The sequence below is a fragment of the Columba livia genome, chromosome 1 (genome assembly GCF_036013475.1).
Source record: "Columba livia isolate bColLiv1 breed racing homer chromosome 1, bColLiv1.pat.W.v2, whole genome shotgun sequence".
NCBI lineage: Eukaryota > Metazoa > Chordata > Aves > Columbiformes > Columbidae > Columba > Columba livia.
In genome coordinates, this window is record NC_088602.1 from 96,668,061 (window position 1) to 96,694,472 (window position 26,412).

The following is a 26,412-nucleotide window of genomic DNA, read 5'->3' on the forward strand; positions in this document are numbered from 1 at the left end:
CGTCAGCATTCCCCTGTGTTCCGCACGCTACCAGAGGCACGGATGCTGGTGTCTAGAGGTAAAGCAAAACGCTTTAAAAGCTTGAGACAACACTGGTGGAGGGCAGCCAGCTACAGGGTGATGCACCCCCACAATGGTCCTCCACAGGCACCTGAGATGGGCATGGATCTTCTTGGGCCACCCGTTTTATCTCTGTCTCTACACACCTCAAGCCCTGCACAGCTGATTTCCTCTGGATAAAGCTGTGGGAAGCCAAGACCATTCATCCAGTAGAGGAGGTTTGCATGGTTTTCATGTGTGGGCATGACCCACATGCCCTGACTGGCCAGGCAGCCCAAGCTACCCTGGGGCCATTTGTTCCTTGTGATGTTGCCCAGAGAGGTGGTAGATGCCCCATCCCTGGAAACATTCAAGGCCAGGTTGGATGGGGCTCTGAGCAATCTGATCTCCCACCTCTCTGGGCAACCTGTGCCAGTATTTCACCAGTCTCACTGTAGAAAGTTTCTTCCTCAAATCTAGACTGAATCTATCCTCCTATAGTTTAAAACCTTTGCGCCTTGTCTTATAGTGACAGGCCCTGTTAAAAAGTCTGTCCCCATCTTTCTTATAGGCCCTTTTTGAGTACTGAAAGGCCACAATAAGGTCTCCCCGGAGCCTTCTCTTCTCCAGGCTGAACAGCCCCAACTCAGCCTGTCCTCACAGCAGAGCTGTTCCAGCCATATGATCATATTGTGGCCTCCTCTGGCCCCTCTGCAACAGTCTTTGTGTACTGAGGGCTCCAGAGCTGGACACAGTTCTCCAGGTGGGGTCTCACCAGAGCAGAGCAGAGGGGCAGAATGTGAGGCTGGCTCCAGCCCAGGTGGAGCAATCCTGAAACGCCTGGAGCTTGTGCCCAAATGTATTAATTCCCACAACTCACAGTTAACATACAGAAGCTGTTGTAAATATTCTTGGTTACTATTCAGCAGTCACCTCACCTTCGCTGAAGTGGAGCTCTCTGTCCCATAGCCTGCCCACAGCTGGCAGCCGCTGCCCCATGGCACTGCTGCTGCTGCTGCTGGGAGCACTGGGGTTCGGGCTAAACCACAGGGGACGTGAGGACTGCAAAGAGGTCCAGGGTGGCAGAAGTCTGGGCCATTGTTCCATGTCATTAGTTTGTCCTCTGGGTCTTCAGCTGGCTGTTGTTTCAAAACTGCCTCATTTTGCAGGCCCAGGTGAGCACACAGCCCCACACTCTGTGTGCTCAATGTGCCAGGCAGCAGCTGGCTCTGCAAGCAAATGTCCAGTTCAAACGCGTCAAATATTTTATTTGTTTCTGTTCAAACTCACAGTAATTGTACGTCTTTTACGTAAACAGGCAACTTCTGAGAGGACAGCCCATTAGCATGGATTGTCCCCCAGAGCCTTGGTACTGCTAGACCAAAAGGAGAGCTGTCATAAGCCCTTGTTTGCACACACATGTATGCAGCAGCAGCCTGGAGCTCTCATTCCTGCTGCAAAGCTCTCGGGTGGAACCCAGGGACCCTAGAGATTCCCTGAACCCTCAGGAGAGACCTGCCCAGCATACAGGGACTTGTTTCCATGTGCACTTAGAGGGGTTTGTTTTGGGACAGTGTGTCAGCAGTCTCCAGGCACAGACAGGTCACTCCCTTGAAGGGGCCGGTGTCTCTGGAGCAGCCCAAGGAGTGGTCTCACACCTGCCCTCCGAACCCATGAGCTGCTTTTGGGTCAAGAACCGTTCCATTGGGGTACTTGCAGAAGCGGTGGGGGAGCTGGGGCTTGGAGGGGAGGGTCCCAATCCCCAATGAAGAGGAGGCCCCTGCAAAGAGAGGTGTGTCCCTTGCTGTGGGGTGGAGGCAGATCTCCCCTTTTCTTACAGCCAGGTCTGCCACAGAGGAGAGCATGGATATTAGGAAAAAATCCTTCATGGAAAGGGTTGTCAGGCAGTGGGACAGGCTTCCCAGGTAGGTGGTTGAGTCACCATCCCTGGAGGTGTTTAAAAGACACACAGATGAGATTCAGGCACATGGTTTAATAACAGTGTTAACATTGGACTCGGTGATCTTAAAGGTCTTTTCCAATCAAAATTATTCTGTATTACAGTTAGTGGCACCAGGAAGGGTCTGGCATGTCCCAGGCTTCAAAGTGGTCCAGATTCAGACTTAGTTCTGGGCTTCATGGCATTACGGGGCACTTAAAGACTTATTCATGTGAGTTTGGAATACGTTCATGGACAAATACCCTTCAGCTTGCATCAGAGTTGCTAAAATAAATACAATACAATGAGGTCAAACTAATCAGTCTCTACTTTTTCTGGACAAATACGGTTATTACTTAAGTGAAAACTCACAGAAGATCTGCTATAGTTTGTGTCACTCAGGAAACAGAAGACGATCGAGACACTCTTCCTAAATATAAGTACTTCAGGATTCTATTATTTAATAGAAGTCTGAAACAAACTAGATTAGATTGAAAGTATGGACTAGGCACTTAGCAGCAACCCAAGATCAGAATTGTTTGTTGTCCCTTAGGGCAGTTCCTGAGACATATGGAAAGACTGCAAACTTCTTAGTGTCTTTTGAGAGCAATGCCTCCAAACCAGGTTTCATTGGTGCTTAGTTTGGTATCACAGCCCTCCTTTCGTATTTGCTTTCATTCGTGTTTTTTTTCACCCGTGGCAAATGGCTCTTCTGATCTTCATTATCAGTTCTTGGAACACAACACTCAGACAGCAACCTTAAGATCAGCCTCTCCTTTGCCTCTGCCCCTTGATAACGAGCTCTCAGGATGCATGTTCATGAGATAAGTGTTACAGGACACAGGGCTGCAGCCGTATCCCCTTTCTCAGATACTGTAGCATGAGAATGAGTCATCTTGAATGGGCTCTGTTCACTGCCATGTCCTGTGGGACAGTGCCCGAGACAGCTGGTGCCACCAGCTCCCCCAGATGTGAGAAAAGAGCTTTCCAAAGGCCAGCTGCTGCTACAGGAGTGACCATTCCCTACCCGCCCAGCACCTCATCCCCCCTGCCTGTCACAGCCCTTGACTGTCCCTTCTCATCCCTCCTGTCCAGTTCCTCACCTTTCGCATACTGAGGTGCCACATCCCACTGGTTCCCCACTCCTCATCACTCCTCTGGGGCCCTCCATGGCCAACAGAACTGTGGGGGAGAGGAGAAGGAGGGTCTCCCAGGCACAGAGGGTACTGCAGGCACCCCTCCTCATGGGGGTTGGAGAGGGGCAGGAGAGTTCAGCCATGATGTGGCTTGCCCCAGCCCTGGTTCTCTGGTGGTGGAGATGGGGTCCAGCCCCAGTGGGACCAGGGTGATTCGCAGCAGCTGCAACACAATGCAGTGCATCGGTACCTACTGCTGGAAAACGCACCAAAATCCCCCACCTGCTAAAATCTGGGTGATAACAACCATAGAATCATGGAGTGGTTTGGGTTGGAAGGGACCTTCAAAGCTCATCTAGTCCAACGCCCCTGCCACGAGCAGGAACATCTTCAACTAGATCAGGTTGCTCAGAGGCCCGTCCAGCCTGGCCTGGAATGTCTCCAGGGATGGGGCATCTGACACGTCTCTGGGCAACCTGGGCCAGTGTTTCACCACCCTCATGGTGAAAAATTTCTTCCCCATGTCTGGCCTGAATCTCCCCTCCTTCAGTTTAAAATGATTCCCCTTGTCCTATTGCAACAGGCCCTGCTAAATAGTCTGTCCCCATCTTTCTTATAAGTCCCTTTTAGGTAAGGTTCAATCATCCCTTTCCCATCCCCACCCTCCCCCTGTGTTACCTCTCCTGCACTGGGACGTTCCATGTAACAACACACGGCAATTTCTTTAGTTATCTTCTCTTTAGTGACATTCTGGGTGGCATTTAGCAGACAAATAGTTACTACATTACAATTTTCACCTAGTCATTTTGAGAAACAATCAGCTGCGTGAGACCAGCAAGCACCCTCAGCCGGGTGTCTCGGGCTTGGGGCGGCATGCCTGGCCCTGCCAGAGGAGCAGAGTGGGGTGCAGCCAACATGCTCTGCTACTTCTCGTTTCGGCTGATGAAGGTGAGGAGGTCCATCGCTGTGACCACACCAAACACCATCTGCTTCGTGAAGGAACTGCCATTTCCATTGACTGTGAGCACAGAAAATACCAGTTTAGTGAAATAAAAACAAATAAAAAACAACCACCAAGCAACCAAAAACAAACAAAAAACCCAAAACCAAACCAAAACCAAAATGAAACAAAAAGCCACATCAAAACAAGCAAAGAAGCACCCTCCTCACCCCCAGCTTTGCAGAGGCTGCTATTCATTTATTAAAATAAAACATTAATGGATACAGCAGCTGTCTCTGCTCTGCCTCAACAGAAATGACTGATGCAGCCTCAGCCTGGGATCACGTCAGGGAGGTTTTCGCTGCAAATAATGAACTCTTTACCAGAGCAGGAAACTTAATTTCCCAGTTGTTATTACTAAACTTCTGTTCCAGTCCTGTTTCTATCACCACAAAACTTTTCAAGTCAAGCTAATGACACTCCTTAAGAGCAGCAGGGACACACTTTCGTCTCTGTTCTCATAATGTCTTACACTTCCATTAATAAAACAGCACTGCAGCAATTGCTTTAACTATCTGATAAATGTTTTCTTAAATAAAAACTAAACTAGCCACCAGAGTCCAAACACAAGATAAAATGCATGCTCTGAAGGCCTGGGAAGAAAGTAATAAATAAAGGGTTAACCATGACAGCATTAAAACAGCAGCTCTGGAAAAGAAAACAGGTGTTGTTTGAAAACCAGAACAAGAGGCACTGCATACAGCTGGCCAGTATTTTTTGGTGGGTATCATTTAATTTGCAGATACCACTTAATTTATATAACAAATGTGATACAAATTAGATTTCTGTTATTATATGTCAGCATAGCTGAGAGAGGAAATTCTGCCTAGCATTATTTTTGGTGGGAGAATTTGAAATGCGCACCAAAGGCAGTTTTGAATCACTGACTTTCGTTTGCAACATTTTGTGGGAACATGGCTGGACTTGCAAGCCAGCATTAGAATCGATGGGGCTACGCGGCCGCTGACCACGGAGGTACAAGCAGAGGGGCTGGGATGTTTGCGCACAGTCGGTTTCGAGGTCCTAAGTTCAGCAAACACCCCTTTGCTGGGAGTCGATACAGTGCAGTATCACATGCTGAGCACCACAGGAATGCTTTGCATGTTCAATGTGTGTGTAATCCCATAAAATCACACCCTTTGGCTCTAATTTAGAAGACCTAAACATGGGTCATCTGACTGCTTTTTGATGTTGCTAACACTTTAAACAACGCAACTCCCTCGAGATAAGGCCAAATTTGTACTTGTAGAAGTTTTACGTTATAATTGTACTGGAAAGTTGCGTTAGGTCAGATTTGCAGAACAGCATCTGTCACCACACCTGTTTCGGTCAGAGGAGCAATAAGGTGTGACCCCTGCTGCTATGGATGTGTCAGCAACCTAATGTGGTCCTACAGCACATGACTCTAGTGAGTCAATTTGCTTCACCAAGGAGGGGGTGGCTGTACAGTGTTTTGAGAATAAACCAAAGTTCCTGGTACAGCTGCTTTATAGGACTAGTCTAATGGTGCTTCTGAATTGTCAGAGCACCCCTATGCCCAGCTGTGATCCAGGTATGGCTTATACACAGATGTCCCAGGCCACACACGAGTGTGTACTGTGGCTCCTGACTCAAGTGCCCCACCACAGGGCTTGCCCACAGTCCCACACAGTTATCTTCAGCTTTCTTGACTCACTCTGGACCTCCAGGGTAGGTATCTGATAGCACCCAGCATGCAAGGCCCCTTAGCATATCAGTTTACCAACACCCCCTGGGGCACACAGGCATGAGGACATCTCTTGGCTGCATCTCCAAGGGTAGCAAGAACAGTGGTGCTGAGAGAAGATGGCACAGCCTCTGGTCATGGACAGCATGAGGTCTTTAAGCAGTAGGATGCAGGCTGTGTAGTTTTTGCCTTTACACCTACATGTCTGAATTCCATCTAAGATTTATCTAATGTACCAGAGAGCTCTTTTCGACCTTGCCATTGGGATACTGAATCTGTGGAGATCCCTCATGTCTCCCATGTTTCCTCTCTTGCCCACAACCAGCAAGGTCAAAAGACTAAACAAATACTAGAGTCCGGAACCTACATCTGTACAGTAAAGGCACTGTGCTCCAAGCTGCTGCCTGAAGTCCACTGCAGCTGTCAGAGGAGGGGACTAAATGAGATCAAATAATAAATACCTTTGCAACCTCAAAAGTGGGTTTCCATGGAAAGCTGTGAGATGAGAAGAGGGTATGGGAGCTGTTGGGTGCTTCAGCATCACCCCTGCATGGGGGGACAATGTAGGTCCCATGGCCAGGATCTGGGAAGTGCTCCTGCAGGACACACATCCCGCAGTGTGCTGGTCCCAGGCTCCTGTGGTTAAGATTGCACCCTCTCAACCCTATCGTGTCAGGAAAGTAAATGGGCAAATAATTGGCAGTTCCAGGGCTTTGCAGAGCCACAGGGCAGAAATCCTTCCTGCAGAGGCTCAGGGGCTGCACATGTGGAGGAGCTGCGCAAGCTCAGCTTGAGAATTTCCCTCTGCCCTCTCAAACATTTGTACAAAGCCTGTACAGTGCTTCTGCAGATACCTACACTGGATTTGCTCATATACAACAATAGCAAAATGGTCATTTTCCAGGATGCAGGAAAGCTTCCCAAGGTTGTCCTCCAGGCCAATCTAAAAAGGACAAAAAAAGCCATTCTACATTTCACTTCACATTGAAAGGACAGCGTCAGGGATCCTGACTCCTGTCTCTGTCTGTAGCCCTGAATTCGCAGGATGGCAGCCAGCTGGACGAGGATCAGACACACCTCACCCACCCACACTGTTCTGGAGAGATGGGAGGGGATGCAGGCAACCTGCAAACCTGCCTTTGCTGTAGCTGAATTACAGCACTGTTTTCTCCCAGCCCAAAGGGCCTCCATGGACCAGCATGGGGTAATGGCTCCCACTCTCCAAAAATACCATCCATTTACCTCACTCCGTCTCTGGATGGCTGATGGCCATCTGACCAGGCATCACTCCCCTGCACACCCACAGGACCTGCCCTGTGTCCCATCAGAGCCCAGGCCTCTTGCCCCAGCCGTGCCGAGCCCTGGGAATGTCTGGGCTGTGCTTTCCGAGGGGGACGATCCCTGGCTGGATGAAATCCTCTGGCAATGTCAGAAAGGGGGTGGACATTCACACGCTTTGCCCCTGATGTGAAAGCTTCCACGTCTGAACCCCACAGGCCTGGCAGCATTTTTGCAGGTGCCCGTCCTTACTCCCATCTCCATGACATCCCCATTGCCTTCCCCATCTCTCTCTACCTTCACCTTTCTGTCTTTTCTCCTAGCTCCTCTCACACCTCAGGGTCATGGTGCAACACTTCCCCCTTCTCTGTCCCCAAAAAGCAGTTGACACCAGTTACAGCCTTAGTGGTACCTTTGAGAACTGGTCATAGATGACCTTCGTAACAGGGTCTGAGAACTGTGCGTTTCCACTCAGCACCGAGGTGAGGGTGTTGCTCAGGGTCACCATTCCCAAAATAAGTCTGCAAGGGAACAGGGAGTTTTCCAAAAGGTCAGACCTGAGGTAAGGCACACATTTAATGTAGGGGCTGAACTGCTCCCCTTGAAGTCAGTGACTAAATTGCTGCTGCCATCAGATTTTTGCTCATCTGAGCAGGACAAGATCCTTGTCCTCACCAAGCTGTTGGTTTAACAGCAGTTATAGTCTTCTATTGCAGTCCAAGACCCAGCAGCTGCAAAAAGTAAATCCTGTGGGCTCTCCAGTTGCTTATCTGAGTGGGTTTCCCACCCAGCCCTTACCTCTCCTCTGGCCTCCCCTTGCTTGTGCACTGAATCAACATCTGCTGAATCCAGTAGGTACTGGATTTGGTATTGACCTTAACTAGCTCACTTATAGGGAGCTTTCTTGATGAATCTTCACAAGGAGGCAGATGATAATATTTTAAAAATACGCATCACAAAATCCAACACAAGAGCCCCGTCACTGGATAAGTAAATGCAGCTTTCTCTTTAGCTTCATCATGGCTGTTCTTCCCGTGGGAATGGCCATCTCAGTAATGAGTAAAAATAGTTACCCTGATTCAGCAACAACAGGAGCTTGGTCATATTCCTTCTCCTGAAGGATCTCAATTGCCTTTTGACAGCTGACTTCTGGGAGCAGAATGAGAGGGGCTGAGAGATTCAGTTTCTGCACCTTGATGTTCCACCACCTGTTGGAAGACAAATGGCAGTACCAAGCTGTTACCCTCTGCTGCGCAGCTGTGAGCCTTGCTCAGGGAGGCAAGGCCAGTAGAGGTGAGACCACCCACGCAGAGATATTCTGTCTGCCTGCAAAGCTCACCCCACTCCTGTCCCCAAAAGGAGTAACACTACAATTCCACCATGACCAGGTTTTGTTGAAGCCAAGCTTTTCCCACACCCAGTGTTCGTACAACTTCAGAGTCAGAGGCACGTCTAAGGCGAGCAGTCAGCAAGTTGCTGAGCTGTCCTGAATCCAAGGAAGCTACTGAGGCCTTCACTTCAAACTCATGAGTGGAGGAGGCCTGTCAGTTTCATTTCTTTAGTTTGCATCCTTGGTCCTCAAAATGCAGCATTTGCAGCTTCTCCAGGAGAGAGCCTGGCAGAGATGTTCATGTGACTTATGAGGGACAAGCCATGCTTCTTTGCTGGGGACCACAAGCAGCTCCCAACTCAGCTCAGACATTTGTCTTTGCAGAAAAGGCCAGGCAATGATAGAGGCCGGAAGGGCCAATAGCAATTCTAACTAGGCATGAGAGGCCTTGGAAATGTACTAAGTTTTTAAGAAATATTTTTCAATAATCTTTGGTTATAGTAACCCAAAGGAGCAGGTGACATCAATAAGGCCTGCTCTTTAATGTGGGACTAGATGCTTTCTAAACAACTAGCTTTTGCCCAGCCACATATCAACTGGCACCAGCAGTTTGTCTGTGATTCCATGACTTGAGGGGACTCTTTCCCCATGGTGTGCTGAGTTGGTAGTCTTTTCTGTCCCACAGCTCTGGAAAATGAAAATGAACGGTTCCCTGCCTGAAAAGACCTCGAGAGCCATTTGAAAGAGTGCTTGCTACAAGAGGGACCCATCTCCCCTCTGGCCCGATGTTCCTTTGAACATCAGTTGTAAAGAGAGAAGGTTTTGAATGGGGCTAGATGTCTACCACAGCTGTTCTGCTCAGCAGGGTTTAGGTGGCCTGGACAATGATTGCCACATGGGAGTAGTTCAGCAACTTCAGGACAGAAGTGGCTCCTTTACAGACTTTGACTGGAGAACTCGGATATCTGACTACTCAAAAGAAGGGAGCTGACATTACAGCCTCCCCAGAGGCATCGGGACTTCAGTGAATTTTTTCTAAATACTAAAAGATTACATTTTCCTTTGAAGCTAATAATTTACAGACTCAAAAAGCTGATTCCCTTATCACAGCTTATACCAAAGAAGTTGTCTTACCAAGGCTTGTGCTCCTGGACCTCATTTAGGAAACCGTTTTTTGTCATCCACTTATCATTCAAAAATTTGGACCTAGAAATCACCAACAAAGAGCAAGTCTGAGCCTTCCAGAGGAAGTCGTGCTTTGTTTCATGCACTAGACTGCAACACTGCCCTGGGGCTCCCAAGATTTTTGCAGCTGGCTGCTCTTAGCGCCTTTTAAGGTCAACAGGAGCTGTAGGTGCTCAGTAACTCTTAGAAGCACGTCAGCTATTTATCTTCCTAACTTTAGGCATGCAAGTTCAAAAACTGTAGCTTGACTGATTCCTGCTCCGTGCAGTAAGTCAGTGACAAGAGGAAATAAAACCGAAGTCTCCCAACACCCAGTTCCTGGTGCTTGCCATGGGGTAGTATGCTATTTCTCCCTGTTGTGCATTTTATTGTGGGTTGGTTTGTTTGTTTGTTTGTTTCCTGTGAGCTGCTCCGGGGAGACTCCCAGCTCTGGGCTCACTCCAAGTCCCATGCTATCAGAGCTAGAATCATAGAATCATAGAATAGTTTGGGTTAGAAGGGACCTTCAGAGCTCATCTAGTCCAACCCCCTCCCATAAGCAGGGACATCTTCAACTAGATCAGGTTGCTCAGAGCCCCGTCCAGCCTGGCCTGGAATGTCTCCAGGGATGGGGCATCTACCACCTCTCTGGGCAACCTGGGCCAGTGTTTCACCACCCTCAGTGTAAAAAATTTCTTCCTCATGTCCAGCCTGAATTATTGGGGTGGTTCTCCAGCAGCTCACACCACCTGGGCTCAGCAGTGCTAAGCTCATGTCACTGAGGGGCCCCACGGCCCCAGCCCAGGCCATATGCAGAAAGTGTGGGAGGCAGCTGTGGGAGCTCCCACCCCAACGCTGGAAAGCAGGGGAGGAAGCCAGAAACTCACATGTAGTTCCTAACAGAGTCGGGCAGGATGACGACGCAGCGCTGACCTTCCTTCAGGTCCTTGGCAGCCCGCACAGCGACGGACATGGCACTACCCGAGCTGCCGCCTGGATGGGTACCGAGAAGAGAGAGATAAGAGCTGAGGCTGCCCAGGGAGCAGGGTCACAGTCCCAGTGTGAGGGGCACGGCACTGCCCCAGCTAATAGCGCGGTGGCACCCAGGCAAAGCAGTAGCAGAGGTGGCACCTTGTACAGCAGGGCAGCTCAAGATGCTAGGAGTGGGAGGACAATCGGCCCCACAGCCTTGTAGGGTTTAGGGTTGGGAAGAGGCAAGGGGCAGAAGGGATGTGTTCATATGGTGGCTCTTGGCCATGGGCTTTTGAGGCAGCATAAGAGTCACCTTAGGAACTTCACAAACCACTTCTTTGTGATGATTCTGTGGGCAGTCCAAGGGCTGAAAGATTCAATATGGGGACATTCATACCACTGCTGCCCATGCCATAACCTTCATTTGGGTGAGGAGAAGACCATGCCAAATCTAGAGCTTCTTCCTGACATATTTGGCAATCAAAAATTGGCTTTAAATGCATTGTAAAGACTGAAAAAACCATAAACATTACATTCATGCTTGGAATACCAGGCCAACGTGATGAGAAGACTTAAACGCTCTCTGTGTCTGTGTGCACGCATGTGGTTTGCAGCACGTAGGGAAAGCAGGTCCCTGCTTTACGGAGGCAATTCTTCCACTGGTAGTTTGAGTACTGGAAGTCAAACACATTCCACTGTGTACCAATTACACACTGCATTCAAGGCAGCACGTATTTTACAGCAGGCTAATTAGCACTGGCTCACATTTTTCAAACAAATAAGGAACAGCCCTGAAAAATGCAGTTCAGAGAACATGAAGCTATTCACAAATTATAGTTAAGTTCAGCAAGTGGTTTCTGTTGAAACACAACGACTCTGTGCCTGCTAGGTTAAATCAACATTCATGTGTTTCATTACCAATGGCCTGAAGTTTTTCAAAACTCCCTGGATGTGAGCAGGCAGGACTTTTATCAGCTGTAACTACAAGCCTGCAAATTGTCTGGTCCTGGAAGCAAATATATAGCTACCTGCTCAGTGGCAGGAAAAGTTGGAAAAAGGCTGATGCTGTGTTGAGGCTCTTAGGGTACAGGCAGGGTCTCTCTGAGGGCACCTGTTCATTTTGGAAAGCCAGTGGGATCACTTACAGCTTGTTGGCACAGGAAGAAATACTCAGTAAGAACATCTTACACTTTCTTTATTTTCAAACTTTCCTGGTCCAAACCTGGCACCTCTAGTGTGGAAACTGTTCAATGACAGAGCGCAGCCTTACAGAGCTGTTAGTGGAGCGACAGATTTAGCCCACCTGTCCTGCCCCAAGTCCCATTAATCCTCTCTTCAGCGTGGGTAACACTACACCACACTGAGATGGGCCTGAAGATCCAGTTTCATGTGCAACCGTGCTTCAGTAAGAGAAGAGTTATTGCTTCTATAATTATTGCGGCCCATGAGTCAGATCCCAGACCACGGACACACTGCCACACGTCTGAAGTCTACAGCAACCTAGTTCAGGGCCCAGCCACTCAGTCCTTTTAACCTACAGCAGATACAAAATGCAGACAGCACCTACCCCAAAGCTGTTTGGTCTCAAAAGGATGGTGTTCGTAAAGTTTGTTAAGAGAATCAATAGTTGTCATTGATGCTTACCACACAATAATCCCTCATCTCTGATCAGCCTGCGAGACATGAGGAACGAGTCTCTGTCGTTGCATTTATACCACTGATCAACCACCTGAAGAGAAAGCAAGAAGGTTGGGTCTTGGCAGTGTTATTTCAGGCTGTGCCGACCCTCTGAGGCATGCCATGGTGTTGACACCTACAACATCTGGCAGCTTTGAGTTGCTTTTGACACTTGTTGAAAGCAAGTGCATTTGTCAAGGCGTCCTTGGTTCAGAGGGTGTGACATTGCTTGCAGGCACCCCTGCCAGCCTTTCCAGCCAGCATCCTTTCCTTGGAGAGCTGGGAACGTCTGACAGGCCCAGAGTTAGGATGCAGAAGAGGGAGTGGTGTGCATGATATCCTGGGCTAGGCTACACTAATGGTCCAGATTTTACCAGGCAAAATCAGATCCAACTACAAAAAGAGTATTGGGTCATTACATGTCACAGCTCTAAAGCCATGCACCAATAGCAGAGATGTTGTTTACACAACATCAGAAAACAGAAAGAATCTGGCGTCTGTGGTTGTGGGGGACCTTTCTAAGAATGAGGCCAAGGAAGCACAGGCAGCTTGAGTCAGGGCTTTAAATCCCTGTGCCTGGTGGCAACTGATAGAATGAGAAGAAACTTGACAAGAAGCCATACAACATTCATGATCTGTTGTCTTACATGGCTTAGATCTTGTCTTCCAGCCCATAAATGGTGAAGGATTTCTGCTGTGTGCATGTGGTGCTTACAACAGCAAAGGCTCAGGAAGAACTAACGTGATGAAGAGCAGCCTCAGACTGACCTCTTCTATGTGATCATAACACAAGAGGCACGCTCTGAACATCAGTGAGGCTGAGCTGAAGTGGCTGATACAGTGGCATATTCCTCGTTTGCCACTGTGATTGGCCTTTCCTCGTAGGTCAGTTGTAGTCAGATTTACTCAGAGAGATGCTTTAGGGCTGAGGCCTCAGTTCGCACACAACATCTTGTTCTGCACTGGGAAGGCACACAAGTAGCCTTAGGGATGAGCCACGGCCAGGTGCCAGAGCTGGCTACCTCTGGACTTAGGATCAGCTTGGATGCAAAGCCAGAGATCAAATGGGGGCCTCTTATCACACAGCCACTTACTGATCTGTCAAGGACAGTAGGGATAAAGTCATGCCCAATGCCCTCCACCTCGATGTTTGTCGTGTTCGTCCTGTTCAACTCACTGGGCAGAGCAACGATGGAGCCATCAGGATCTACACCAATGATCTTCGAGGGAAGGAAGAGGACATAAGAGGAATTCAGAAACTGTCAGCCACAGAGCTCAAAGGAAGACATTACTCATGCCCTTAACCACAATGTTTTCCTTCCCATTATATTCATATTCCTATCCACTGGCAGCATGGAGATCTTCCAGGACAGAAGGGTCTTGTTCCCCATTGGCTTTTTAAGAACATCCTAGGTAGAGTTCAGCTGCTGCAGAAGTGACTGGCAGCTTAAAATATTATCACTCTCAAGGTGTTTCTTTTAACCCCTTTGGCAGAGCCTGCTGCTTCCAAAGCTCAACTCTTAGGATAGTGTGAGTGCTCTTTAATCTGCCCCAGTGCAAAACCAGCCAGCTAGCCCAGACCTGGGGAAACCCATGGCCACAAACATCCATTCTGCATATAGGTGTGCTGGCTGACAGTGGCACCTCCCTGGCTGCTTGTAGCTCAGTGTATGGGCTGAGGTTGCCTCCCTCAGCATTCGGCTTGCGAAGGGATGGTGACACTGCTCCACATGCAGCTTCAAGCAGTCAGTGAGGTTATCTCCTGACCAGGCTCCCCTGTGGCTGGGTCTACACCACGTCAATTTGCTTCTAGTGGACCAGGAATTGTGCACAAGCCTCCCGTCTGCCTTGAAGCACAGATTCTGCAGAATGAGCACCTGTGACTGATGTCAACCAGACAGCACAGAGTCTTTTGCAGCGGCAGATGAGAAGCACGTGCACAGTCTGTGCCTCTCACAGAGGTGCCAGAGCAGGAACTTTCAGCAGCCAGGTTAGCCATGAGCAGAAGCAGTAATGCTGTCAGCTGGGCCAGCCGCTTCTGCAGGGGACATCTGACTGTCCTGCAAAGGGCAGGGTGAGATTAGGGCTGTGGAGCCTGTGACTTCTAATGTACTCAGGTGGATCTAAGTCAAGCTGCGTACAACATCAAATTGCTTCCAACAAAAACCAGGCTCGCTGCGAAAAAAACAAATAAGTGGAGACAACAAGTGCCAGTTCAGGTGAGCCATGGGGTTAGGCTTGATCAAAAGCACAGGTAGGAAAACCCAAGTGGGGCAGGACTCCCAGCGCGTAGCCCTGCCTCCCAGCTTACCTTGCACTCCGGGCACTTCTCCTTCAGCTTCCTGGCAACACCAGTGATGGTGCCTCCTGTGCCAGACCCCATCACCACCATGTGGACCTTGCCTGTCGGTTAGGGAAGAGAGAGGCGTGCAGGGACTCAGCATGGCCTCCAGCACAGTTTCCCCTTTATTCAGGGCCCCGCGCAGAGACAGACCCTGTGCCCTGCACCTGCTACAACCCTGTGTAGTTGTAAGTCATGCTGGCGGCCAAAGTGTGGTCCTGCTGAGAAGCTTAGATAAGCTTGCAGGATCTGAGCACAGCTAATATTGCCTCAGCACAGGGAGCTGAAGGTGACATCCAGATCTCCCACTGGTGTCCATGATTCCTGCATCTTTGGCATCTAGTGGCTTAAGCGGGAGGGAGGATCAGCACTTTCAAACCAAACCACGATGAAGCAAAGCATGCACATGAGTAGCAGCACATGTCAATGACAGGCACAAGTTTTCAGCTAGCGTTAGCATCCACAGCGGAGAGATGGCAGAGCTCTGCCGTGGCACCTGTGTCAGTTAGATATAGCACCACTGGCATCAGTCATATTATCTTGAATTAGGACTGGTAGGAGCAGAATCAGAGTCAGGCCTTGAGAGAAACGTTGGGAAAGTTTGAGAGAGCTTGAGAGAGCTACATTGGGAAAAAGAAACTTGCAATTTACTGCTGGCAACCAGTAGGAACAAATCCAAGTATTGTAGTGGAGGGAAGGCTGGGGCTTTCTTGTTTCTGTTGCTACTCAGCTGCTTTACTGTTACAATAACTTCTCTCCAGCTACAGCCCTGGAGTCCTGTTTACATTTCGCAGTCCTCCCAGTGCTGTCAATAAATTTCACTTCTATCTGCACAGACATGGACTGGGGTAGTCCTTTAAACTCCCCTAGCTGCCACATCAGATATCATTAGTCTGTGAAGTTTCAGTCTATTTTGATTTGCAAATGAGTGTGCTAGATCAGATGCAGCCTGTCATGCTCTGATGGACTTATATTCCTCAGTGAGGCCTCTTGGGCCATTTTGTGTTCTCAGCTAACAGGTCACAGAGATGTTGTAGCCTCTGAGAAATGAGTTCTTCTTCCTTGGGTGCAGCCTGAATTTGTTAAGCCTCTGGTCTCCTCCTTAGGCCTTTGAAATGGGAGGCTGTAGCAGGGAAGTCTTGCAGGCTCAGGTGGATCTGGAGTGGATTATGTGAAGCTGCCACAGTCTGCGTATCAGTATTATCAAGGGTGCCTTCAACTACAGAGAACCTTTTGGCCATTTCTAGACATTTAGAACAATAAATTATGTAAACCAAGTCTCTCAGAGAGGGCTATAGCCCTCTGCACATCCTCAGCACATAGAAACAGCAGCGCAGACAGTACCTTCACACTGCTCCAGGATCTCCTCAGCTGTGGTGTCGTAATGAGCCAGGGGGTTGCTTGGATTTCGGTACTGTTTATTACAACAGAGAACAGCATGAGTTACTGTCTGAAGCACAGGTCAGATACCAAACTAGCAATAGCTCCTGATGAGCTTTACCCAAAGCATGCAAACGCTCCCCTCCCTCCCCCTCCTTGGCAAGAGGTAGACTGCAACCTGGCCAGGCCAGGTCACAAGTATTCTTCCCGGTTGTCACTTTGGGACAGGTTTCTAAGGATTTGTCCACATTGGAAGACTAAGTGTGCCCCAAACCACTCACTCTTTGGCAGTCGGTGACTACTAGTTAGGGAGTGGTGGGGCTGTCCCATATGCCACATTGCCAGGCTTTGTGAGATCTGGTGGTTTTGTTAAAGTGCTAGCTGCTGGAAGCAAGAGAGCTCCTGAGTATTTTATCTGTTGCTTAGGTAGAAGCATTTTTAGCTTTTTCTGTTGCCCTGAAAAAATTGAAAACACAGTCCCACGATACTCCTAAAAGCTCAGGAAAAGAAAAAATCCCTCCTAAAAAAAACATTAGAAAACTTCTTTCAAGTATCATTTATATATATATATATATATATATATATACACGCACAATTTTGAGAACTGTTTTGTCATTTAGGGACATTTGTGGCTGGCAGTGCAGCAAGTTAGGTGGCTGGGAACTGTGGGCCAGAGTAGTTGCCCTGTGTGTACCGAGGGATTTACTACAGGTGGGACACAAGTACAGCACTGAAATGTGTGGGCCCCATGTTCATACCCATAGAGGAGGCTGCTTCTGAAAAACATATTCAGATATTGAGCTCCCTTTTTCTTTAAAGGAGTGGACTTCCCTGACTTTTCTGCACTGTGGGGGCTCCCTACTCATTATAGGGATGCTCCTGCAGCAGGGTCAGACGGGAGGGAGAAGGGCCCTCCTGTACAGTCCCAGTGCTGCAGGAGCTGCTGGTGTGAATCACTGGTGCTTGCCCTCTAGAGCATGAGGCTCATTTTTTAAGCAGAACAGAGACTGCTAGCCAGGCATAAAAAGTAGGGTTTTTTTTTATGTCAAAGTTAAATCTGAAGCAGTTTGAGGAGCCTTTGAAGTGTGCAAGAAAACCCAGCCTTGCCCACATCCAGGCTTTGGCAGCAGTATTACAAGTTTGGAAGTGTCCTTTATTGTGTTTCTGTCACACCGTACTTTACAGAGGAGTGATTCAATTTCAAATACCATAAAACACTGATGAAATCTGCCTCTGTTGCTGGTTCAAATCAAGCTCCCAAACACAAGCACACTTGGAGCACACACTATAAACTGTGTTTCGAAAGAGAGTCAGGGAAGGAATGGTTTTTACCTGGTCCAGGATGTGAGAGTTTGGGATTTCACTTTTCAACTTCCAGGCAACACGAATGTTAGACTCTGGGGCATCAAAGCGCGCACATGGGGTCCTCACAATCTGAACACCCAGAGCCTTCAGAATATCGATCTTTGGGAGGGAAGAGAGTAGATGTTAATGCAAGTGATCCCACATACCACTGGTAATCTGAACCTGCAGACTCATGGCAGCCTCAGATGCCAGAAGAGCTTTGCACATGGGAGACATTTAGCATTTGGAGACACAATGTCCGATTCTCAGTTATACTATCTCTGACATCCTCCTGGCACCCAGGAACTTCTGCCTGAAACTGGCACAGGTATTCAAGCCTGGCCTTGTGCTCTGTCCTACTTGGGGGCGGGAGGGGGGCACAGCAGAGGTAGGTAACACTGTGGTGCTCCTTGGTGCCTGGGGAAAGGGGCAGAGGGAACCAGGTAAGGGAGCAGCATCTCCTGGGTGGTGTGGTCTGAGCCCCTGCATGCAAAGAGGTCTTAAAGCTGTCTTTGCCCCAGCTGTCTTTGTCCCTTCTCTTCCCTCACAAAGAATGGGGAAAGAGCAACTACAAATCAGCCCAAGGGTATTAATTCACAGAGATATGTGGCTGTCGGGGGAAGAGGTGATCAAAAGCGAAGGGTGGGTGAGTGTCAGGGCACCTGGAGGTGAAGCCTATGGCAGCTGGAGGTGGCACCTGATCCAGACTGAGTTTAAGTGAGATTTAGGTTGAAATGAGGGTAGTGACTTGAAGAAGGGCTCAGCTTTTAGCCAAGTCAGGGTCCGGGTCTGCCTTCACTGGCATGCATTCAGCTGAGCAGTTGCCAGACTTTCGGCTCCCTGATGCAAACGTTTCTGCCATCTCCAGGGCAGCAGTTTCACCTGATCATCAGCTCTCATGCAAATAATTTAACTGCCATGCAAGAAAGCAGGCTCAGATAACCATAAGTGTCTCCAGGTTAAAGGAAACTGTAGAGACACAGAGAGACCAAGTGACACATCAGACATCAGAGGGGGAGTTAGCAGGACTGGCAGCCGAGTCCCAGCGCCCTGCCTCCCTCTCCTCTGCTCCATCCAGCCCTTGCCCTTGCAGACAGCAAATATTGCTGTATTTCTCTGCCGCCACACACCATGTTTAGCGAATGTGTGACCCCAGCTGCACTGCTGACACTAGATGATCAGCCAGGCCATCACAGCATGTTTTTTTTTTTCCATCTAGATGAAATCTTAATAACTACAAAGCTATGTCAGTGTGTGCACCAAGGCCTGTTACCCTTTAAAAGAGAGGGCATTCTATCTCTAGAAAGGGAGAGGCAGAGAGAGACAGGGAAGGAGATATTCCCCAGCTGCGGGGTAATACCATACAGAGCTCTGACCTTTTCCATGCTGATTTTCTCCGGCAAGACAGTGATGCAGCGGTAACCTTTCACTGCAGCCACCAGTGCCAGCCCGATTCCTGGTTGGTGGGGAGGAAAGGGAATCGGTCGACAACAGCATTTGACAAAGCTGACTGATGTATATTGCTTCCTATAGTACTCTTTCCAATGGTGAGCATAACCTATAAATGTTCATGAACGACCCACAGGTGAGGGCATCCTCTGTGAGCCTCTTGGCATGTGCCAGGAGTGCCAGGGAGAACAGAAGGATGCGCTATCAGACGAGCTGAGCTGTAGCATCCCTCTTGCTTGCAAGAGTCTATTAGCATGACACAGAGCAAACAGCAAGGCTGGGCACCACTTTCCTTCCCTCACCGAGTCTCAGGTCTCCTCCTTTGTTTTCCGAAACGCAAGAGAGAGATTTTGCCTTCACGAGTGCCTTCCCCTCCCCCTCAAATGCTCTCAGTTGGGAGGGGACTCATGGAGCTGCACATGTCACCCTGTGGGCAACGGGGACCTCTGCTCCAGTTTCACTGGGGGTGATGGATGGAGCCAGCTGCTCCCCAGCCAGAGGGGGAAGGCAAGGTAGGAGCAGTGTGTTTCTGCAAGAGGGCACTGGGGGTTGCTGCAGGGAGCATGGTGACCCCCTGGAGAGCGGGAAGGCAAGGTAGGAGCAGTGTGTTCCTGCAAGAGGGCACTGGGGGTTGCTGCAGGGAGCATGGTGACCCCCCGGAGAGAAGAAAGGTAGTGCAGTCCCCCAGGGGAACAGTACCAGGGTCACACAGGTCCCCTCAGCCCCATGTCTGGGGAAAGAACAGCTGGCTCTGGGGTGCCTGTAGCAAACAGGCAGGTACAGAGCAAAATTCCTGGATATGAGGCCCATTTTCCATGGCTAGTGAGGGGGAGGCGGGGAGCACAGTGAGAGACATAGCCTCAGCTCTGTCTCGACAGCCTCCACCTTACCTTCTCTCAGGAAAGCACACTGTGCACACACACGTCCCTGACATGGTGGGGACACTGTTGCATGGACCAGCAAGGAGTTAAGGAAACTTGCACCAATGGTCCTGTGCAGGCTGCAAAAGAAAGGGGACACCCCTCTGTTGTGCCCCCTCGTCTTGTACCCCACCATAATCTAGTGCCTGAACATGATGACAGTGACCAGGAAAAAAACCAGATTATTTATCTTCCAGTCTGTCAGGGAAGCCCTCTCTGGAAACATCTGAATATCCAAGAGCTTCCCAGCCTGAAAACGCCTGGGGTTGCCCCAGCTTCTCCAGCTCCCGAGGCTGTTTACCTTGCTGCAAGGTAACCTGGCACAGGCACAGGACTTTCACAGGCCCTCAGGAATGTCAGCCGTGAGGCATCTCAGCACCCCGGGCCGCCTGCAGCCACCGGGAGGGGAGCCAAGGGGAGGATGGAGCCAGAGCCATGGAGCCTCAAGCTGACCTTGTAATTGGCAGTGCAAGAGCTCCTGAGATCCCTAGCCCTCCAGCAGCGCATCAGAGATACCATCCTGCCCGGTACCCCGGTGAAGGGAGCATCCCTGCCCTTCCCACCTGTGTTTCCTGAAGTGGCTTCAATCAGTGTGTCTCCCGGTTTTATAATCCCAGCTCTCTCTGCATCTTCCACCATCCTCAGGCTGATGCGGTCCTTCACACTGCCCCCCGCATTGAAGTACTCACATTTTGCCACTGGAAATGAAAGGTGAGGCTCTGTCATTGACCAGCTGCAGTTGGGAACATCAGCTCCCTGCTCCCCCAGCTCTCACTGTGGTCTTTGAGGACATCCATTCCTCCCCTGTGGGAGGGTCTTTTGCTGGAGGGAAGCACATCCACTGTCTGCTTACAGAGTGCCACAGCTTGTCATGGGATTACCCACAAGTGTACCTGCCCATAGTCCATCTTTCCCCCATGTTTCGTCTACTTGAAGCACCCTGAAGGCAGCGGGCAGGCCTGTTAAGTCCAAGTTGGGTTTAAAATCAACAGGACGTACAGTGGTTACTAGGGGGAAGGTCCCACACCAGTACGATGTACCTTGCTGCCATGCCTTGAGGACTTTTCTCTGAGCAAGGCACTGTCAGAGTTGACAGCAAAGTCTTATGGTCTTTCCTGGGCCATAATGGTTATCAACAGGTATCTAAAAAGGCACCCTTCTGTAGGGATGATCTGTAGTCCTGAATGTGGTGCCGTAAAGAAAAACAAACAATAGAAAGGGCACTTTCAAGTGTCAGCCAAAATTATGCTTTCTTAGCTGAGCTACCAAGATCCAAGTAACAGAGACTTTTCAAGGCTCGCTCAAACTGTTCCTAATCAGGCCCCCCCACAGCTAGTGCTTGGGGGAGGACTCTTCATACCAAGGTTTTGATGAGCATATACATCTTAACTGATGATACGAAGCTCTGTTTTAGGAACAACAGGGAGAAATGGGTACTGTGGGGGTGTCACTCACTTCATCCCAGCAGAGACAGCTACTTCAGGCTGACAATCAACTCGATGATACCTGAGCAGCCAGAGCAATGGGGAAGAAAATCTTGTGCTCATCATTACATTCTACAATGCAAAACTACCAGCTACTCAGAGATCCCTGGTGGCAGAAAGATTACAAGGTTATTGTGTCCAACCACAACTGCTTCCTTGACACAGAACTGCTGCCGGCATTCCTGTGTTTGCTTGGTAAGAGAGGCTCTGTCCTGACCTGCAGCTCAGAGAGCACCGTGCAGCTGCTCTGCCTGTCCTGCTCTCCTTTCCCTCCTGCACCAGGGGAGGGAGACATCATCCCAGCAAAGTCTCCCTGGCTTCCTCACTGCTGTTTGCACCAAGTCCTCTCACTCCTGTTAGGTGCTTTCCACAGCAAGACGTTCTCCAAGGAATAGACTCCTTCAGAGGGGGACCAGACATTGCAGTCCTGCCCTCCCACCTCTGCCACCTCTGCTCCACGGTCCCCTACCATTCCCTGAGGCCTCATTCTGCAAAGCAAGAGGTGGTGCAACATGGAGGCTGCAGGGTTAGCGGCCTGAGGATCCCAGATCCTGAGAAGGGATCTGATCAGAGGGCACAACATGTTTTCTGTGGCTGTTTGGCCGGGGGGGGCTGGCTGCCAGGTGGAATCCCTGCTGCCACACAGGATCGCAAGGTCCTGCTGTGCCCTTCTACTGGGTGTGAGCGCTCACCACGTCTCCTTCCTACACAACTACATGACACTCATCAGTCTTACTGCCTGAATCTTACTGTCCTTCTGCCCAATTTGGCTGACATTAATTAAATAGGGTTAAAAGTTAGAATCCTAGAATCGTTTTGGTTGGGAGAAGCCCTCAAGATGATTGAGTACAGCTGTTAACCTAACTCTGGCACTAAACCATGTCCCTAAGCACCACATCTGTAAGTCTTTTAAACACGTCCAGGGATGGTGACTCCACCACTTCCCTGGGCAGCCTGTTCCAATGCTTGATAACCCTTTCAGGGAAGAAATTTTTCCACATATCCAGTCTAAATCTCCCCTGGTACAACTTGAGGCCTTTTCCTCTTGTCCTATCATTTGCTACTCAGGAGAAGAGACCAACACCCTCCATGCTACAACTTTCTTTTAGGTAGTTGTAGACAGCGAGAAGCTCTCCCCTCAGCCTCCTTTTTTCCATGCTGGACAGTCCCAGTTCCCTCAGCTGCTCCTCATCAGACTTGTGCTCCAGGCTCCTCACCAGCTTCATTGTCCTTTTCTGAACTCTTTTCAGCACCTCAATGTCTTTCCTGTAGTGAGGGGTCCAAAACTGAACACAGGATTCAAGGTGTGGCCTCACCAGCACTGAGTACTGGAGGACAACCCAAGTTGTCCAAGCAAAGGAGAATGAAAAGCCCATATATGCAGAGACAGCCTAATCACATCATCCTTATTTCCATAGGGGAGCAGGCTAAAAACAACCTTTACTTGAGACAGCACCGGCACTACACTAACATCCCCTCAGGGGGTTTGGGTTCTGCAGGAAAACCTGTCCCTGCAGCCAGCACCTTGGCCTGGCTTTTAGCACCAGGACCTACTACCTGTGTGGCTGATAAACCCAGCTCTCTGCAGCTCCTTCTGCCTGGGCAGGCTGTGGGAAGGGTCCCACTGTGCCCCTCGCCCTGTCCCAGCCACCATGTTTTGGGAAGGCTCAGCCAGTCTCTCCTGTGCACACCATGTGCTACGAGGGGTGCTGCAGCATCCCTGCCCCTTGCCCTGTTGTCATCCACTCATTCCCAAATTCAGCCCAGCTCCGCTCTGAGCTTGTGCTGCACTTATCTAGGGGTAGAGGTGCCTCCACTACCATTAGCTTCCTGCTCATTGCAGCTTGAAAGCACCCTGTTTCTTCTGATGAATTACTTGTAGTGTAACCCAATAAGCATACCCAACATGTGCTGCATCTGGCCCTCCCCATCTCTGCTTGGTCTCCACAGAGCCTCTTCTGAAGCCCCCCTCCAACACCGCCCCTCACCCTCACCTCGTGGCATGGAAAAAACTGGTGGAAAGGGGACACTCACAGAGTTCACACTTGAGCCCATAGGACTTCCCAATCTTGTTGACTCGGACCATTGGGGTGCAGCCAATTTTCTTCAGGATGTTGGGCAGGATCTTTGTTTCTTCTGGCCTGAAATAATGCAGGAAAAAAAAAAAGTCAAAGCAACTGGTATGCAACATGAACCGAGGTAAAATCTGAGTGAGGTTTCAGCAACTTTAGCAAGGCCGCTGAGATACACCTCCAAGAGATACAACTCCAAGAGAAAAGGTCGTCATCAACAATTAATGGCAACAGGAGTTAATTATAGTTTTCTATCGCTCTAACAATGTTATTAAATCTTTTGCATAAAAAATAAACTAAGTAATTTTCAGTGCTGTTCTGAAATGTCTTGTTCTGCAAGACCCTCAGCCAGGCTTATAACTACTGAGGTGAGAAGAGCTGAGAAGCCTTGGGATTTTATGTAGTGGGTGAGAAAGCCAGAAGGCCCTGCATGGTACATTGGTCTTCCTCTTTCCTCCATCCTACCCAGCACCACCTCTGCATTTCATATTTTCAGCTCTCCTTGCGCCAACTATTGTTTGTCTGGCCAGGACTCCCAGACTTGCAAGGATGGCTCCAAGCCATCAGAAAGGCCCAGGCCACAGGGGACTCTGGAGGGTTTTTTGCAAATAATTAAACTGAGCTCTTGGATCAGTGCAATCCACCCTCCTGGTCCCAGGCAGACTCTAGCAGAAGCCAAGAACCACGTCACAGCAATTGCGACCAGAATGGAAAAGACTTGTTTGCCCAACATGCAACCAAATGCATCTTGCCACGCAGTCAGGAAAATTGTGTCCTTGAACTATTAAAAAGACATAGGGAAAAGATTGGTGAAGGCTGAGTTTATTGGGGCCACAAACATAACGACCCTGGTTGAGCGCCAGCATGTCTCTCTGAGTGGGGTGACAAAGACCCACTCCCTCACTGCTCAGCTCTCCTTTGCACAGCTCTCGCCTACTATCATCCTTTGAACCTTGAACCCAAGTGATCCTTGTCTGCTATCACAGCCAGGCAGATGGCTGTCTGCTCACAGAAAGTCCATACGGAACAGGGATGACATGCTGATTCATTTAAAGACACACACACACGCACACACCTCCCTCCAGGTTTTGCAAGCGTGATATAAACACTTCTTGTTTTGCAGGAGTACAGGGTTAGTAGTTTTTTACTACTAGACGGAGGCAGCCTCCTTCCATCTCAAGCCAAGAAATTATGGAGTATTACACATACAGTGTTGCTTCTGTCTCCATGGGAAGTGTCACTGCGCACACACTGCAACCTCTATTGAATACTGGTAAATGTAAGGCAATAACTCAATAAATGAGGGAAAGGGAAGGGGAAAGGGAAAGCAACCTGTGCTGCCTTGCATGCCAAGGGGAGCCATGCGGGGAAGGAGAGGGTGGGAACCAGAAACAGGACTGCTTTTTTGCATTGCCACCAGCCATAGCGACTATCCCCCTATAAAAATAGGCCTGGCAAACTAAGTGATTCTTGTTGATGTTATAGTGTGTCAGAACTGGCTCAAGGACTATGAGAACCAATCCACCTCTGTATCTTTGGGAAGACTGAAATAATTAATGTTCTTAATTAAAATAGCATCTTGTCTTCTCGCCAGCCCCCATCCTCTGTTTCTACCCCAAAACTCCTGGCTGGGTGTGGAAGGGACCTGGCACCTTCCCCGCCTTGCTGCCCATGATGCTAAATTGCTAAAACCCAAGAACGTTATCCTGCTCAGCATGGTGACTGACCAAAACAAAATAAAACCCCCAAACTGAAAAGAGATGATCCTCCCCTCAGATACTAGCTGCAGGGATCACAGTGGGTGAGTGCCTGGGTGCAGGTTTGCTGGATCAGCTCTGAGGCTGTGGAGCCCACTTGTCCTTCATGGGCCAGACCCATGGGCTGTTTGAGGCCTCGCACATGGTGATGGCTGCGATCTGGCTGTGTCCTGCCTGGTTTGTCGTATGAAGCCCCCACAGCCAGCTCCCAACTGGCAGGTGTCCACCAGGAGCAGTGCCGCACCTCCCACAGGCTCCAGTTCCTCACATGCTGGAGCTGAATTCGTGTTTTACATCTTTGGCACAGCAGGGACATGTCTGCAGTTCTCCTGACATTTATAGGACAGCCTTATCTTTAATAGCTTGTCTGGGCCTGGTTCATCGGGCCATTAAAGCACCTCTCATCCAGTCTAGACTGGGCACTTTGGCAGACTTACCTTGCCCTGGGAGGAAACCTGCTACTGTGAGGAAAAAACTGCTCGTAGCAAACACTTCACCTTGAACTGCGCTCTTGAGTCATTTACACACAGTGGGCAACCTCTGCGTGGGCCATTTTCTGCTTATTTAAAAGTCCAGGCCCTGGTAATCCATTTTCATGAAGGTCTCTTAGCCATCACTGAGGATTGCTAGTACTTAGAAATCTTCTTACACACAGCCTTGGACTGTTTGAATGAACAAGGGAAGCTGAGCTGCATGGCTGGTGACTGCATGGCTGCTACTGACTGTGCTGTACAACTGGATGGGTGCAAGAGCTTTGGGGTGTACACATGCATTACACTACAGCTGGGAGAGCCATTACTGCAGATCCTCCAATGCTCAGCAGCTGGGAGTGCCTCCACTTCTGCTGTATGGCACCAGATCCACAGAGTCCACTTTGCAGAAGTGTACAAGTCCCTGGTTAAAATCCACCTCTACAATATGTTCATCTTGACTCTAAAATGAGATGCCCCAGACTAGCAGACGCTTTCCTATATGTGCTGGAAAACACAGAGCTGAGTCTCGAGTCAGCCACATCTTTCTGCAGGATTAAAGGGAGTGAGAAAGTTCTTTCTGGACAAGAGGTACTAGGTGGGTTTTGCCTTCTGGAAAATAAACGATTACTAATGCAACACATTGTCAAGCTACTGACTTCTGGTCATGACCAGCCTGGTGTAACAGTTGCACTTCACCTTCAGAAAAAGACACTGAGCTGTCTGCACTCTTAAAAAACAGCATGAAAGAATTACTTACAAGGGTACACAGGAGTGTGGAGACTTGGCGGCAGGCATTGCAGCTGTCCATGTGCACTTACTGGGCAAGCTGGGAAGAGTCCACGTGCTGTCAGCTTTGCTTTCCTGACTGCCCACACATCCACCGTTCATGAGCGGACACACCTTGGTTGTCTCCTGTGTTGTGGAAATAGAGACCTACAGTCACCCAGGAGGA

General features: G+C 49.4%; 1 protein-coding gene across 1 annotated transcript; it reads right to left on the reverse strand.

Annotated features, from left to right (window-relative positions):
• Positions 1–3,814: 3,814 nt before the first annotated feature.
• LOC102086099 (cystathionine beta-synthase) lies at positions 3,815–17,564 on the reverse strand. Its single transcript, XM_021286500.2, is given in 12 exon segments — positions 3,815–4,132; positions 6,678–6,762; positions 7,510–7,618; positions 8,171–8,305; positions 9,562–9,633; positions 10,479–10,584; positions 12,208–12,292; positions 13,335–13,460; positions 14,552–14,643; positions 15,926–15,995; positions 17,294–17,449; positions 17,451–17,564. Coding segments are annotated over 12 exon segments (1,230 nt in total). The 5' UTR covers positions 17,550–17,564; the 3' UTR covers positions 3,815–4,037.
• Positions 17,565–26,412: the final 8,848 nt, after the last annotated feature.